General features: G+C 41.2%; 1 protein-coding gene across 15 annotated transcripts in view; it reads right to left on the bottom strand.

Moving 5' to 3' along the window:
• RBM33 (RNA binding motif protein 33) overlaps positions 1-14,717 on the bottom strand; it is a 145,419-nt gene that overhangs the window by 55,245 nt on the left and 75,457 nt on the right. For 12 of the 15 annotated variants that reach the window (XM_024100986.3, XM_065582738.1, XM_065582739.1 and 9 more), the window contains 4 exons: positions 9,338-9,506; positions 8,218-8,549; positions 6,704-6,976; positions 5,166-5,453 (listed from right to left, as the gene is read on the bottom strand). In XM_024100986.3, the coding sequence (XP_023956754.1) occupies positions 5,166-5,453; positions 6,704-6,976; positions 8,218-8,549; positions 9,338-9,506 (1,062 nt within the window). The remainder of the gene's footprint in view (positions 1-5,165; positions 5,454-6,703; positions 6,977-8,217; positions 8,550-9,337; positions 9,507-14,717) is intronic. The other 3 variants (XM_042859127.2, XM_065582742.1, XM_065582743.1) reach the window with 1 other exon arrangement.

Raw genomic sequence — 14,717 nt, 5'->3', positions numbered from 1 at the left:
TGCCAAGAGGAAGATGTTAAGTGCACTGTGCTGAAGAGGGGTGGGATGTCTACACTGGGCCTACCTGGGTATTCCTGATGAAAGAAGGCTCTTTGCATCACTGCTGATGTGATCATGCTGTATGTAGATAGATCAGATACATTCAAAAGCAGCCAGCAAGGAAATCCCAGCTATTAGATTTCCCTCTAGCACAATGGACCTTAATTCTTCCATGGTTCTGCATGAGTCTTTCCATAAACTAAGACAATGTGTCCCGGTGTAGATTGCCAATTACTAGATGCTTCCAGAAAAATGACTATGTACATCTGGAGACTGGTAGAGGAGCAGACTTTTCTGCTGAACAGATCAAGTCTCCTAGGTTATGTGTACACTGCAATTAAAAAACAGTGGCTAGTCCATGACAACTGACTTGGGTTCGCGGGGCTCGGGCTGAAGGGCTGTTTAACTGCAGTGTAGAAGTTAGAGCTCAGGCTGGCTCTCAAGCTCTAGGATCCTGTGAGATGGAAGGGTCCCACCCTGAGGGTCCCACACTGAGCAGGAAAAGTAGATGACACCCAATGTCTCAACAGCTCTATGCGGTACCATGATTTCAGTGACTGAAGGCTTAGTTAGCATTTTGAGATCGTATGCTCCAACAGGGAAAACTCTAGTACTGGCTCACAGATATGTCACTTGGTGATGAACAGGCCATAGGCACCAAAAAGGCTAGTAATGTGGGAGCTGCATACCAAGATTACAAGAACTGATGCTGAAGGCAGGCAGCAGATTTAGCTAGTACCACAGGCACTTTTTTCATACCTGGTACTGAGGCTCCAGAGGCACCCATGTTAGGCCATTTGCAGCCCTTTGAATGCAGACCTTGAGACAATGTAATATGTTGATTCTTGCATCTCTGTTCTAAGGGTCCCACAGAGGGAGACCGATGTTTTGTCTCTGGAGCATGGTTCCTTTCAATCCCTTCTTGAAGTCGACAACTGCAGTCTCTTAGACATCTTAGCCCTGGAGCTTGGGAAGGAACAACAGTTTGTTGTGGCACTTGCTGAGCAGGAATGGAGAGAGGAGTGAGCCTTCGCTACATCCTCCTCTGAATAGGCTTTCATGGAACGCTTCAGGATAACTTTAGGTAGGCATCCCTTGCCTTTGGAGTCCACTTGGAAAGAGAGCGGCAGAAGAATCAACAGTTAGGGATATGCTCCTTGTCTAAATAAAGGCACTTAAGACTGCCCATCACAAGAGGGACATGTCAAACCAGAGATTCAATTTCTGCCATACCAACTCAAGACACAGTACTGAGGAGGACACTCAGAGCCTACTGTCTATGAAGAATTAGTAAAAATGATCTTTTTAATACCAATGGGCAACCAGAAAGTAATTAACTACCTAATTAACTCAACTAACTAATTAGTCATTAACACTAACTGTAACAGCGTCGCAGAGAAGCAGGCAGACACTGCGCACCAGCGATAAGAAGGAGCTGAGTGATGGGTGGGGTCTGCTCTGCCTTTTATGACCTTGGGTGGGTTGAGGAGGGTATAGGAGCAGCCCCAATGGACTCTGATAGCCAGAAAAATCCAATTTCACGTAAATGAACACCATGAGTGGAATCATGTGTACAATCACTCAAAGTACTATTATTCCCTTTATACCGATGGAGTATCAGTCACAGAGAGGTTAAGTAATTTGTCCAAAGAAAAAAGGCAAGTATGTGTCAGAGATGGGAACAGAACACAGATGACTTGACTTTCATGCCTATGTTTTAAATTCAAGTTTACCCCAAATCAAAATGCTGACGGTCTGACGCTTGATGAGCTATAACCCAAAGATCTGAAATTAACTTCAGGTTTCTTATGACAGCCTTGATGATAGGCTCTTAGCCTCTGAAGAGGTGGGTGCATCCCACAGGATGCAGGTCTTAAAACATCTTACTTATACCAAAAAACAGAGAATGAAAAATAACGAGATATATTGCTTTTGAAGAAGTGCATTGTCCTCCTTCAGTCCTCTCTCTTTAACAAGAAATTAACAGGATGAACTAGGAAAAAGAAATGATGAAAAAAGTCCTCTAATCAAACAACCTTCAAACAAAATAGGAGGAAAACACTCCTAAATCTGGAAACCAAAGCCTATACAAAATTGAAAAGAGACCAAAAATGACCACATAGAACAGGAAGTTATCAGCCCGTTTTCCCACTTTGAGGGAAAGATTTATCGAGAGAAGTTAATGCTTTATTTTAACAGAGGCAAAGAAAACTTTTCTTTGTGCACTTCACAAATTAATAAGGCTCCTTTATTTCATATATTGCCAGCCTTGCAAAACTGTTGTGAAAATTAACACCATAAAGGTAAAGAAGCGGACAGAGTGAAATTATTGAAAGAAAAGAAGGAAAGAAAAATATGGAAAAATGACTGCACCAGAGAGAGTTCTGTACAGGTCTGCCCTAAACAGAATTATCGGAACACAACTTAAAAAAAAAAGAGCGCAGAAGTATCCCACTACAGGTAAATAGAAGTTACGTACTGATTTAATGCACAGGATGTACAAAACTGTGGTGAGGTTGAAAGGACACATTTGTTAATATGGTATAGTATGTGAATTGTTGCTGCTTTCTCAGCCCCATTTTCCATTAGCGTCTCAGTTAATTGTTGATCATCTTCCCGCACTTACTGTGATGGGTTCTACTGGGAATTACAAGGAGACACTTCCTCTGTTCCAGGACCAAAAAAAAAAAAAAAAAAAAAAAAGCTTTCTGCAAGTTACATGAACAGAAAGTTTCAGAAATTGCTTCCAAATAAAGTTTTGAAGCACCCACAAAAAGATAAGGGATACAGAAGTTCTGTGAGACTAAAGTTTCAGATAGGTAAGGCCAGTTAATCTTAGAACATACAAAAGTTTACAGGGATTTATTTAAATTTAAATTAAATCTGAGGGGACAAGAAGGCTGCTCTGTCTTGTCTTGTAGGGAACACCCAGTCAAAGACAGTAACAAAAGACTTAATGACTAATGTATACATTTTGGAGTTAATTCATATTTAACTGGAGAGAGGAAGCCTGTAACTATATGTAACAAGCTTATAATCTTTATCACCTTTCTTACTGGCCTGAAAGATGCAGAATTTTCCCAAGATCTGTGTTATTTTCTGTTACTTTTAGATTCTTCTAGGAGGAACTGATATGAAAGGGAAAAAACCTTTAGTATCTGCTGAAACTAAAGAGCAAAGTTAAATAAGTGACCTCTTGAAAAGCTGAACCAAGGGGTTTTTATTCCTGATGATGAATAAGTGCACAGGAAGTTAAATACTGATAACTGCATGTTTCCTTCATGTTTCATTTGTGGAAATGAGAGATGGTCATAACTAATTCAAGAAAAAGAAGAGGAGCTAATCACCAGCAACTTAAAAGAAGAAGTTCTTAAAAGAAACCTGGTGTTTGAGACAGAGGGGTTCACAGCTAACTTAACGTGAAGGATTTGTGGTTCTGCTTGGAATGACTTGACATTTGAAAATTGTAACAGTCATTTAACCATCATGTAGATACAGTGTCTCATAGCGTTCAACATTAAGGGCCCAATCCTGCAAACTGCTCCACACAAGAGGACTCCCTGTGACCAGGGGGAGCCCCCCCGACTTCAATGGAGTTCCATACAGGGGTAAGGATCCACACACAGCAGCATTCAGGATCAAGACCTGAGTGAGGTTCAGAGTACAGACATACCTCACACTCTTGGGGGGTCCTGGCAAATTAAATAGCAACTTTTTTCAAAATGGAAAATAATAAAAACAAAATATTTTATATTTCCTCCAGATGAGATGTAGGACAAGTATCCGCTCCATCAGCAGAAGAGGTGCCTGAGGGGATGGCTCAACTGCAGCTTATCATGAGGACTCCAGGACTTGGAGGAGATTGGCTGGGCAGCCATGTTTGGAAGTCATTTGGGTCTCATTTGAGAGAGCAGAAAATGGAAAAGAAGAGGAATGGAGGGATCTGGTGGCTGTCTTATTCACAAGACTGGGGAGGAAGTGATGAGCAGTAGGGAACCAGGTTGGAAGAGGAAGTATTAGATAGGGATAGGTATTGCTGAGAAAGTAGTATCTGGTGGTATTAATATGTGGAACTCATTGCTATGGGATATTGTAATAGCCAAAAATGTAACTGGGTTAAAAAAAGAACTAGACAAGTTCAAGGAGGACAAGTCCATCAATGACTATTACCTAGGATGGCCAGGGATAACCCCATACTCTGGGTGACCCTAAACCTCTAAATGCCAGAAGCCAGGAGGGGAAGACAGGAATGCAGCTATCCAAAACTGCATTGAAGCTCTGGTACTGGCCACTGGGCTAGACGGACTACTGGTCTGACCTAGTATGGCAGTTCTTATGAGAAAACCTAAACTGAGCAGCAGGGAGCTGGTTGGACCCAGAAGCCTCTTAGTCTGATATGGGAAGCTGCAGGACCTGAGGCAAGGGAAGAGAAGCACTGCTGCTGCTAGCCCTACTCCAGCCTCATTTAGCTCCATGTCACTCGCTGTGGTTCTCTCAGATACTTTCACCTCCACACCAGATTTCACGTCAGCAATGTCCTGCCCATACCATCTCTGAAGCAACTTTAAGTCTGATTCATTCCTGCTCAGTGTCCTCCCCCTTCTTCTCTTCCTTTCCTCATTCAGTAGCTGTTCCTACTTTAACCACATCATATACCAAAGCAGGGTGCCCCAAATCAAGTAGGCTACCTGTCCTCAACTTTTGTAGGAGTAGTTCTTTTACCTCCCAAAATTGAGTCACCCAGCCCTTCCAACCTTCAAGACCTGGACCCCTCTCCTGGGAGGAGCTTGCAGCTAATCCCCTTCTCCCTGTCTGACAACACTACGAGGAGAGTGCAACCTGGAAGTGGGACACCTAGTGGTAATGAAGTGTAGCACATGGGTGCATATAGGTGAGTTTATACTCCACAAATCAGACTAGCAAATGTATAAACTTATTCTTTTAAGAAAGGTGAATAGATTAGCCAATGTTTTAACTTTTGGCCATGACTTCCTACTTAGCAGCACCATACAGGTATGTTTTGCAGGTATTTCTTATCTGTACCTATATAGCAACCGGTTACATTAAGAAATAGAAATGCATGTACTACAAACAGCCATTTAACATTAATGGAAAATCTCCCTTACCTCTGGTTCAGATTTTACTTCTACTTTAGTTTGGACCACTGGCACGACTGCTCTAGCTTTCATTTCAGTCCTTCCATGTGGGCTCCCAACACCTACTACAGATCTTGTAGCAGGTGTTGTGCTGGTAATGGGTTTCACCTGCGCAGCAGGTGCAGCGGTTCGCCGGTTGTTACTAATCTCAATAGCATGCGAAGGTGCTATTGGTAATTCACGCAAGTTGCTATTTCTTGAAGCAGTTGACTGTAGCTGCTGATTCGGACGCTTGACCATGTTCTGTGTTGGTGTACTCTGACAGAGGCAAAAGACAACATACATATAATATGGAGGCCTTGGTAGCCATTTCAGAGTTCAGGTTATGTTGAGATTTCCACTTCAAGCAGGACTAACATTTAGTCTCCAAAATTGGCACTAACTCTTCAGAGGACAACTGCATTTTCAATATAGCTTTTTAGTAAAATACCCACTAACTTTTATGGAGTAAGTGTTTAAAAGTGCCCTCCTCCTGAAATTTTCTCAGTTCTACCACATATCTTTAGGTTTCTTTAAACAGCAAAACTTAAGACTTCTCTCACATATACACCATTTCGAAAATAAACCCAAAGAATGACTGTTTGATCAGTATAACTGCTCTGAGCTATATCCAGATTAGCCAAGGTACGATGCCTTGGATCCCCCACCAACCAAGTGAATGGGCGAAGGGAGGAGGGACAGAAGGAAATGGGGCAAAACTTCTCTGCATTGGAGTAATCAGAGTAACAAGGGATCCCCCATGGCACTGCTTCATGGTGCACCAGGACGCCTAGTCAGCAGTGCTATGGAGAGGTCGTCAAGCACAGATTCCTCATTGCTGAAGCACTAGGCTCCCCAACACCAATCACAGCTTTACATTTGACCCTACAACCCTCCCCCTACTCCACCCTCCCAAACATCTATGATCTCTAGCTTCTTAGCATGAGAGGGCACTGTCTCTGTCTCTTTCTTTCACACAGTGAGTGAGAAGAGGAGGCGAATAGGGAAGAGGGAAAGACAGTAAGTCAAGGGGGAGACAGAGGTGGAGGGGATGTGATTATAAACATCGGATATTGAATAAATGAGGAAGGAAAGAGGAGAGGATGAGTGAATGAAGGGGACAGAGTAAGAGGAGAAGGAATAGGAGTGAATCATAGAATATCAGGGTTGGAAGGGACCTCAAGAGGTCATCTAGTCCAACCCCCTGCTCAAAGCAGGACCAATCCCCAACTAAATCATCCCAGCCAGGGCTTTGTCAAGCCGGGCCTTAAAAACCTCCAAGGAAGGAGACTCCACCACCTCCCTAGGTAACGCGTTCCAGTGCTTCACCACCCTCCTAGTGAAATAGTGTTTCCTAATATCCAACCTGGACCTCCCCCACTGCAACTTGAGACCATTGCTCCTTGTTCTGTCCTTGGGAGAGCCTATGCTCAAAGGTTTTAAACTTGAGCTCAGATACACAATCTTCTCACACACACACACACAAAATGAGGGAACACTGATGTATGCCAGTATTTACTGGTACTTACATGTCTTGGATTCATTGGACCCTGCCGCTGTTGACATTGCATTCTATTGTTATTTGCCTGTTGCTGTGAAGTCTGCAAATGAGGTCTGAACTGTGGCTGGGTAATGGGAATCAAAGGCTGTGGTGGACCAGCAAGATGATGGTGATGCTGATGTTGATGTTGATGCTGATGATGCTGCTGGTGCTGCTGCTGTTGTTGGTGCTGCTGCTGGTGGTGCTGGTGTTGTTGTTGCTGATGGTGAGGCTGAGGCGGTAGAGGAGGGTGCAAGGGACCCTTTACATTTTAAAAAGAAAAAAAAGACATTCTACACATTTTTTTCAATCCTAAGGAAAATAAGCTCCTTAAGCAATCAGATTTGTTCTTGTATGGCAACAATATTTTGGCTGGTAAGTAAGGAGCTCTAGAAATATAGGCTTTCCTGGGGCAACAGTATTTGCAGTAAACGAGGACTGTTGATTGCTGTAAAGGGTAATGATATCACTTGGTCACTGAACATTTGTACTTAGATTTTAGCTCAACTTCTTAACGTGAAAAAATCTCAAATAATGATATTAATGAGACTACAATAAATAAGTCTAATTGTCCTACTTGCTTCTAAGAATTATTAGAATATAATATCAGGAGTATCCGTGTTAGTCTGGATCTGTAAAAAGCAACAAAGAGTCCTGTGGCACGTTATAGACTTGGAACAGATGTATTGGAGCATAAGCTTTCATGGGTGAATACCCACTTCGTCAGACCCATGAAAGCTTATGCTCCAATATATCTGGTAGTCTATAAGATGCCACAGGATTCTTTGTTGCTTTTTATACAATATAATATTTACTCTTAAGAAAAAATCCACAGTGTATGCATCATGAATCTATAACAATCCCCCCCACCCCCGAAATTCAAGGGTCTTTGCATAATATTTTTCATGGTCATACAAACCATTTGTCTACTTAACAAACAGTTTAAAAGAAAAACTAATTTTTAAGAAGCCATACTGATTTCTCTCTCATTGCTAGTCCCCTAAAACACACAGCTCATTTTTATCAGCAGAGGGCACCCAAGACCTGTGACAAGAGGTGAAATAACCCAGCAATGTCTATTTTGTATACATACACTTCTCTCTGTAAACACACATTTGGAACAATACAATACTTTCATATTTCTCCTGGAGTAAATTAATTTAAGGAACCGTGGGTGAACAAAATATGTCATTAAGAACTTTTCTAATCTCATTAGCTGTAAGCAGTTGAGCAGAAATCACAGCAATTTTAATAATTTCACTTTTGAAGTATACATTGGTGTAAGTTTCATAACTGAGTTGTTGATATGGTGATGAAAATCAGCTTCTCTAACACTATAATAGGCACTACACTTAAATCTACTTCATATTTGTAATATCAAACAAGACTTAGGCATTTTGGTTAGATCGCGGCTATGAGCTGAACGTAATGATCGCAATATAGCTTTCTAAATGCAAAAGTTCGAAACAGTGCTTATAAGCCCCTTTTACTATTGATTAATACCTGCATATTGGGCTGTGTATGTGTTGCTAGAAATGGCTGTCCTGGGTTTTGTAAGAATTGTTGTCTGGGTTGCATGAAAGGCCGTGGATTTGCTGAACCTGGTTGGCTGAAGTGAAGAATTCCGGCAGGATTCTGAGGCTGGATGTTTGGTCTTACTGGTCTGTCTCTGGGAAATACTGGTTGCTGCCCTTGCTGATTATATCCTGGTCCAGGTTGATTGAAAGGCAGAGGATTCTGGTTAGGGACAGGATGGGTACTGTTAAGGAGTGGGGGAGGGGGTGGAGGTGGGGGACTCCGTTGCTCAAACATATGATGACTTGGGAATCTTGGATCTGTTGAAATCAAAACATTTAATTAAGTGACAACCTCCTCATGAATACAAATGTGTTTTAAATACAGTCTTGCCATATTTTCAGCTTCAGGAGAGTAACTTGATAATTTGATTGAGGAATAACTACAAAATATTTTAGTTGGAAGAGCAGCTCCGCAAGGTTATATGAGAGATACTCCTCTTGCTTCTGCTAAGAACCACCTTAGAATGGAAGATGCAGACCCTTGGGAGAAAGAAGACAATTTGATAACTAGCTGGCATTAATAGTTATTTTTATTATTTCTACTGCAAATCCTAACAACTCCAAGCAGCAATTAGAACTAGAGAAATGCAAGCACTGACAATCCGAACAAAACTAACAATCCACGCAAAGACCTAGTCAAGCCACTTTATTCAATGTTTGTATTTTACTTGACACCATGTTTGTTGTGTTGTAACTTTAACATTAACTGAAAGATTGCACAGAATTCATAGAAAGTTAAATTTGTAGGGCACCAAATATTCCAGATAGATACAACTGTTAATGGGGGAACGACCACAGATGAATGGTGTTGATATTTAATATCTGAACTGTAACAAACTGAAAATGTTATTTGGTTGCTTTTTGAGAGATGACAAAATACAGGATCACACTAAATCATAATGGTCCCTTCTGATCTTCAGATCTATGAATTAATCTATCCACACATATGAGAAGAGGATACTGTGTGAAAAGGAAGAATATTCAAATAGTATATTTGAAATGAAAAAGGTCACCCTGTATAATACTCTAAAATAAAAATTATATACCTCCCATGAAGAAAGGGTCTCTTTCCTGGGGAGGAGGAGGAGGCGGAGGAGGAGGAGGCATAGGTGGTGGAGGTGGGCCTCTCCACTGGTCCTGTAGAGGGATTCTTGGGGCTTGGGTGAAGTTGGTAGGAACTGGTCCAGGAGGGTGCTGCTGAAAATCTGGAGGGCCCTGTTTAATAAAACAAAAATCAGCAAAACTAAGTCCATCTTTAAGAAATTCATCCATATCCTATTAAAAATACTCTTAAAAAAACCAGTTGACTTATCAATTATCTCCTGTAATATGTACAAGGTTGGCAGCCCTACTGAGTCATTCTTGCACAATGGATCAGACACTGAAGCTGAGAACAGGATCTTGAAATGATTTCACAGCGTTTTAATAGTCATTGTAGCACCACAGGAATGCCATTTCTTTTCAAGCTTATTGAAATCCATGCAATTATTGACCTTCTTTCCCATTAATCCAAAAGTCTGAATGTCTACTTTAGAAAACGTTCCTGACATTTATCTTCTTAAACCATGCTATTCTTTGCCATCTATTTAGAACAAACTAAGCTACAGAAATGAAGCAGCTTTACTTCAAAAGGGAAAAAAAAATCAATTTGTGACATCCAGAAAATTAGAGCAATCATCTTTCAATAAATAACAGGAACTAACATTTCTACCAATTCACATAAAACTTAAATACTTAAGCATCTGAAGCATTTCAAAAGGCATAAGAAAAATTTACACAGAATCTGTCTTTTCTTGATTTTTTAAAAAAGTTTTAAATAAGCCTTTAAACACTGGCTTAATGTACTGTTATTTCACAATCAGGAGCACACAGAATAATTCAGATTTAATTCAGTAATTCATACTACCACTATCATTATTTGCTTTTATATGGAAATGTTTGACAATTTTAAAAATTGATACCATCCACTGAAAATGTGAGGCAGTCTCCCATCTATCAATACATTCACAAGGAAACAGATACCATATTCATGATAAGCATGCATGAAAAAGTCAGAAAGATAATCAATGTCATCTCAGTACAGCCTTGTTTTCAAACTAATATGCATTTAGAAATTAGCGATGTGTATTACATGTGCTCCTAGTATTCACCAACAATTAGAACCACATTAAGCAAAAACAAGCCCTTCAAAATAAACAGAGTCAAGAAGAGACACTCCCTTTTAAAGTTAAGTAAGAGAACGTTAAAAGTCTGAAAGAACACAACATAGATCTTAAAATGGCACTTGGAAATTTACCAAATCCAGCATACTTCCAGAAGAAACATGTGCCATGGCCTCCACCCTACCACTCATCCTAGTGTGTGCGCGTGCGCATGGGAAAAGGTAGGTGTCACAGAGCTAACCATAATTCAAGAATATCATTTAAGCAAGTTGGGCAATTTTTACTATGCTGGTCATCAATTTTAAGAACAGTTGAGTCTCCATGCCCATAAAACTTCTGGCCTCTCTGCTGAGAGTGCTAAAATTGAGGTTTTTGAGCAATTAACACCTTTCCACTAAGAGCAGGGCTGCAATCATTCATTTTACATCACTAAACAGCTGTCAGACATAACTACTTTTGGTCACTCCTACCCTGCACTAGACTGGACTTAGCAACCCTACAGATTAAAGGTTCTATATCCCATTATCAGTCTCCTGAACCATCTAGTCTCCAGTGGCTACTTCATTTAGAGGAGAGGTATTATTTCAAACTCAAGCATGAAAGTCTTCACGACACATGTAAAATTTATAGGAAGAGCTGATAGTGGCTTCTCTATTTAAACTGCCTAACTTTTTCCATTATAAAATATTCTTGGGACCTTTTCTTGAAACATCTTAATACCTCCATTGTAAGCAGCCAGCCGTTGAAATTCAGTAAGGAAAAAGCCTCGGGCTAGAGAAGTGACTTTTCTTGTCCCAGGAAATTCCATTCAGGTTTAGTTGAATGTTACTATTAAATATTGCCTCTCTCTCACTTGTTGTGCAGGAAAATTCTGGCAGCCTGCCAATATGACAACTGAACATTCTGAAGAGCTAGGCCTGTGCTACCACCTAAGCACCATCACCATACACTGTACTAGGAACACCCAGGAGCTGCCAGAGCACCTGTAGTAGAGTGGGGGAGGAGGTGAGCACGCCAAACCAGGCTACCCCATCTGACCAAACTCCTTTTCTAGACCTGGCACATGGTACCAGTTTCTCATCTCCTCCTCCTCTGGGGGCTACACATGGGACAGGAGCCCCACAGTTCCTGGAAAGGAGATGGGAAAACAGATCCAGGCAGGGCTCCCCCGACCACCTACTTTACCCAGCACACATGGTGTTGGTAGCACACCTCACCCCCACAAAAACACACTTCTGCTACTGCTAGCCAATGTAATTAAGGCCTGACACTCAAGTGGTAGCAGTGTGTATTGCAGAGCCAAAGATTCAGGGTTCAAACCCTGCTGATAATGCATGATTGGGAAATTATTACAGCTGCACACAAGAGAAACTGTTTTACCTTTTTAAAAACCTAGCAAACTGCATATAAAAACAACTGTTAAAAGAAAGTTATTTAGGTTGCAAAGTCAAGTACTTCAAAGGTAGAAAATTCCAGATTTACAGTTGTCAATGCAACCTTAATTCTATCCACATGTATGCATGAACTATGCTGGTCTTTAATAACATAACATACTATTTATTCCACAGGACCCAAGCCTCATTGCACAGGATTCACTATTTTGTCTTCTCATTGTTCAATGTGTAGCCCAAGTCTGTATTTATTGCACACTCTTCAAGCCCTGTTCTTAAGGCAGAATTATTAATTTCCTCATGGAGTTTTCTAGCGTATCAGAGCTTCACAAACAATTTATTTTCACAATTCCCCTATAAGGTGAAGAGGCATTATGATCCCTATTTTACAGATGGAGAACTGAGGCACAAAAAGACTAAGATGAAAAGTATCCACCAAATTTTGGGTGCCCAATTCTAAACACCAAGGCCTTGATTTTTCAGAGCATTCAGCATCTCATAGCACTTAATATGTTCAAAGTACTGCTCCCATAGTCTTCAGTTCTGCAAATCAATCCCTAGGTCTCAACTCAGGTACCAGAAAATGAACACCACAATTAGTGCTCCCCTCCCCCCTGCTGCCACAAAAAGTTTAACAGATCTGTCCAGCATCACACTGGAGCTCCGTGGTAGAAGCAGGGATAGCATCCAACTCTCCAATGCATCAGTCAACTGCCTTAGTTATGAGACGGTCCTTTTTCTTACTGCAATGCCCTGTCTCATTCACCACACACCTTTCCACTTCTACAATAAATGAGGCAGGCATAGAATCATAGGACTGGAAGGGACCTTGAGAGGTCAATTAGTCCAGTTCCCTGCACGCATGGCAGGACTATGTATTATCTAGATCATCCCTGACAGATGTTCGCCTAACCTGCTCTTAAAAATCTCCAATAATGGAGATTCCACAACCTCCCGAGGCAATTTATTCCAGTGCTTAGCCATCCTGACAAAGTTTTTCCAGATGTCCAACCTAAATCGCTCTTGCTGCAATTTAAGCCCATTACTTCTTGTCCTATTGTCAGAGGTTAAAGAGAACAATTTTTCTCCCTCTTCCTGGTAACAACCTTTTATGTACTTGAAAAGGTATGTCCCCTCTGTCTTCTTTTCCAGACTAAACAAACACAGTTTTTTTTAATCTTCCCTTATAGGTCATGTTTTCTAGACCTTTAATCATTTTTGTTGCTCTTCTCTGTACTTTGTCCAATTTGTCCACATCTTTCCTGAAATGTGGCACCCAGAACTGGACACAATACTCCAGTTGCGGCCTAATCAACGCACAGTACGAGTGAAAGAATTACCTCTACCCTGATATAACGCTGTCCTTGGGAGCCAAAAAAAATCTTACTGCGTTATAGGTGAAACCGCGTTATATCGAACTTGTTTTGATCCGCCGGAGCACGCAGCCCCGCACCCCCGAAGCGCTGCTTTACTGCATTATATCCAAATTAGTGGATATATGTTATATCGGGGTCGCGTTATACTGGGGTAGAGGTGAACTTCTCTTGTCCTGCTTACAACACTCCTGGCTAATACATACGAGAATGTTTGCTTGTTTTGCAACTGTGTTACACTGTTGACTCATATTTAGCTTGTGATACACTATGACCCCCAGATCCCTTTCTGCAGTACTCCTTCCTAGACAGTCTTTCCCATTTTGTATGTTTGCAATTGATTGTTCCTTCCTAAGTGGAGTACTTTGCATTTGTCCTTATTGAATTTCATCCTATGTACTTCAGACCATTTCTCCAGTTTGTCCAGATCATTTTGAATTTTAATCCTATCTTCCAAAGAACTTGCATCCCCTCCCTGCTTTGTAGCATCCGCAAACTTTATAAGTGTACTCTCTATGACATTATCTAAATCACTGATGTAGAATATACATCAGTAAAGTAACACTGAATACTGTCTATTCAGTTATTAAGATGTATTATTTAAGCATTAGTCCTTGCTAATCCATCCCAGCTGACAGCTGGAAATATCTAACTGCAGTCCAGTCCAGTCAAGCCATAAGGCAACAAGGATTTTGGAATAGTTCAGGAATGGATGTGGTTTAATTAGGCTGCAACATCATTCACTTAAAATATTTGGGAGTACCTAGCAATAAATTGCATAGTGAAGGTTATCATTTCCTCATAACCCCCAACATGGCCCCTGCCATCCAATTGCCAAGAACTGTCACCCTACCCTCCTAAGAAGACTAAGGGGGCTATAAAACGAAGCAGTTTGGCTTCCCACTGTATCTCATGTAGGAGCCCCAAACCCTCCTTCCTCAGCTCCCGTAAGGGATGCTTTCCCTTCAAATCCTTTTCCAATCCATTTGATCCAATAATCACATCCCTTCCATAATGAGTACCTGCACTGGACATCTGCCACAAGTTTTGCATATTTTATATGCCACTGTGATGGACTGGATCACAGAAACCCCCTTGGGAGCTGCCACCCAATGTACCAAGACTACCCCTGCTCCTGTTTTCCCTGCCAGCTAAGGACTCCAGCACCCTGTCTTGCTGAGCCAGACACTCCTGTCTGCTCCAACACAGACCCAGGGTCTGAATCACTTGTCCCAAAGCTGCAAGTTTACCTGAAAACAGCTCACAGAAGTGTGCTTGTCTTTAGCACTCAGATGCCCAACTCCCAATGGGGTCTAAACCCAAATAAATCAGTTTACCCTGCATAAAGTTTATGCAGGGCAAACTCATAAATTGTTCGCCCTCTATAACACTGATAGCGAGATATGCACAGTTGTTTGCTCCCCCAGGTATTAATACATACTCTGAGTAAATTACTAAATAAAAAGTGATTTTATTAAATACAGAAAATAGGATTTAAGT

The sequence above is a fragment of the Chrysemys picta genome, chromosome 2, assembly GCF_011386835.1.
Source record: "Chrysemys picta bellii isolate R12L10 chromosome 2, ASM1138683v2, whole genome shotgun sequence".
Taxonomy (NCBI): Eukaryota; Metazoa; Chordata; order Testudines; family Emydidae; genus Chrysemys; species Chrysemys picta.
This window is presented reverse-complemented; position numbering and strand designations above follow the sequence as displayed.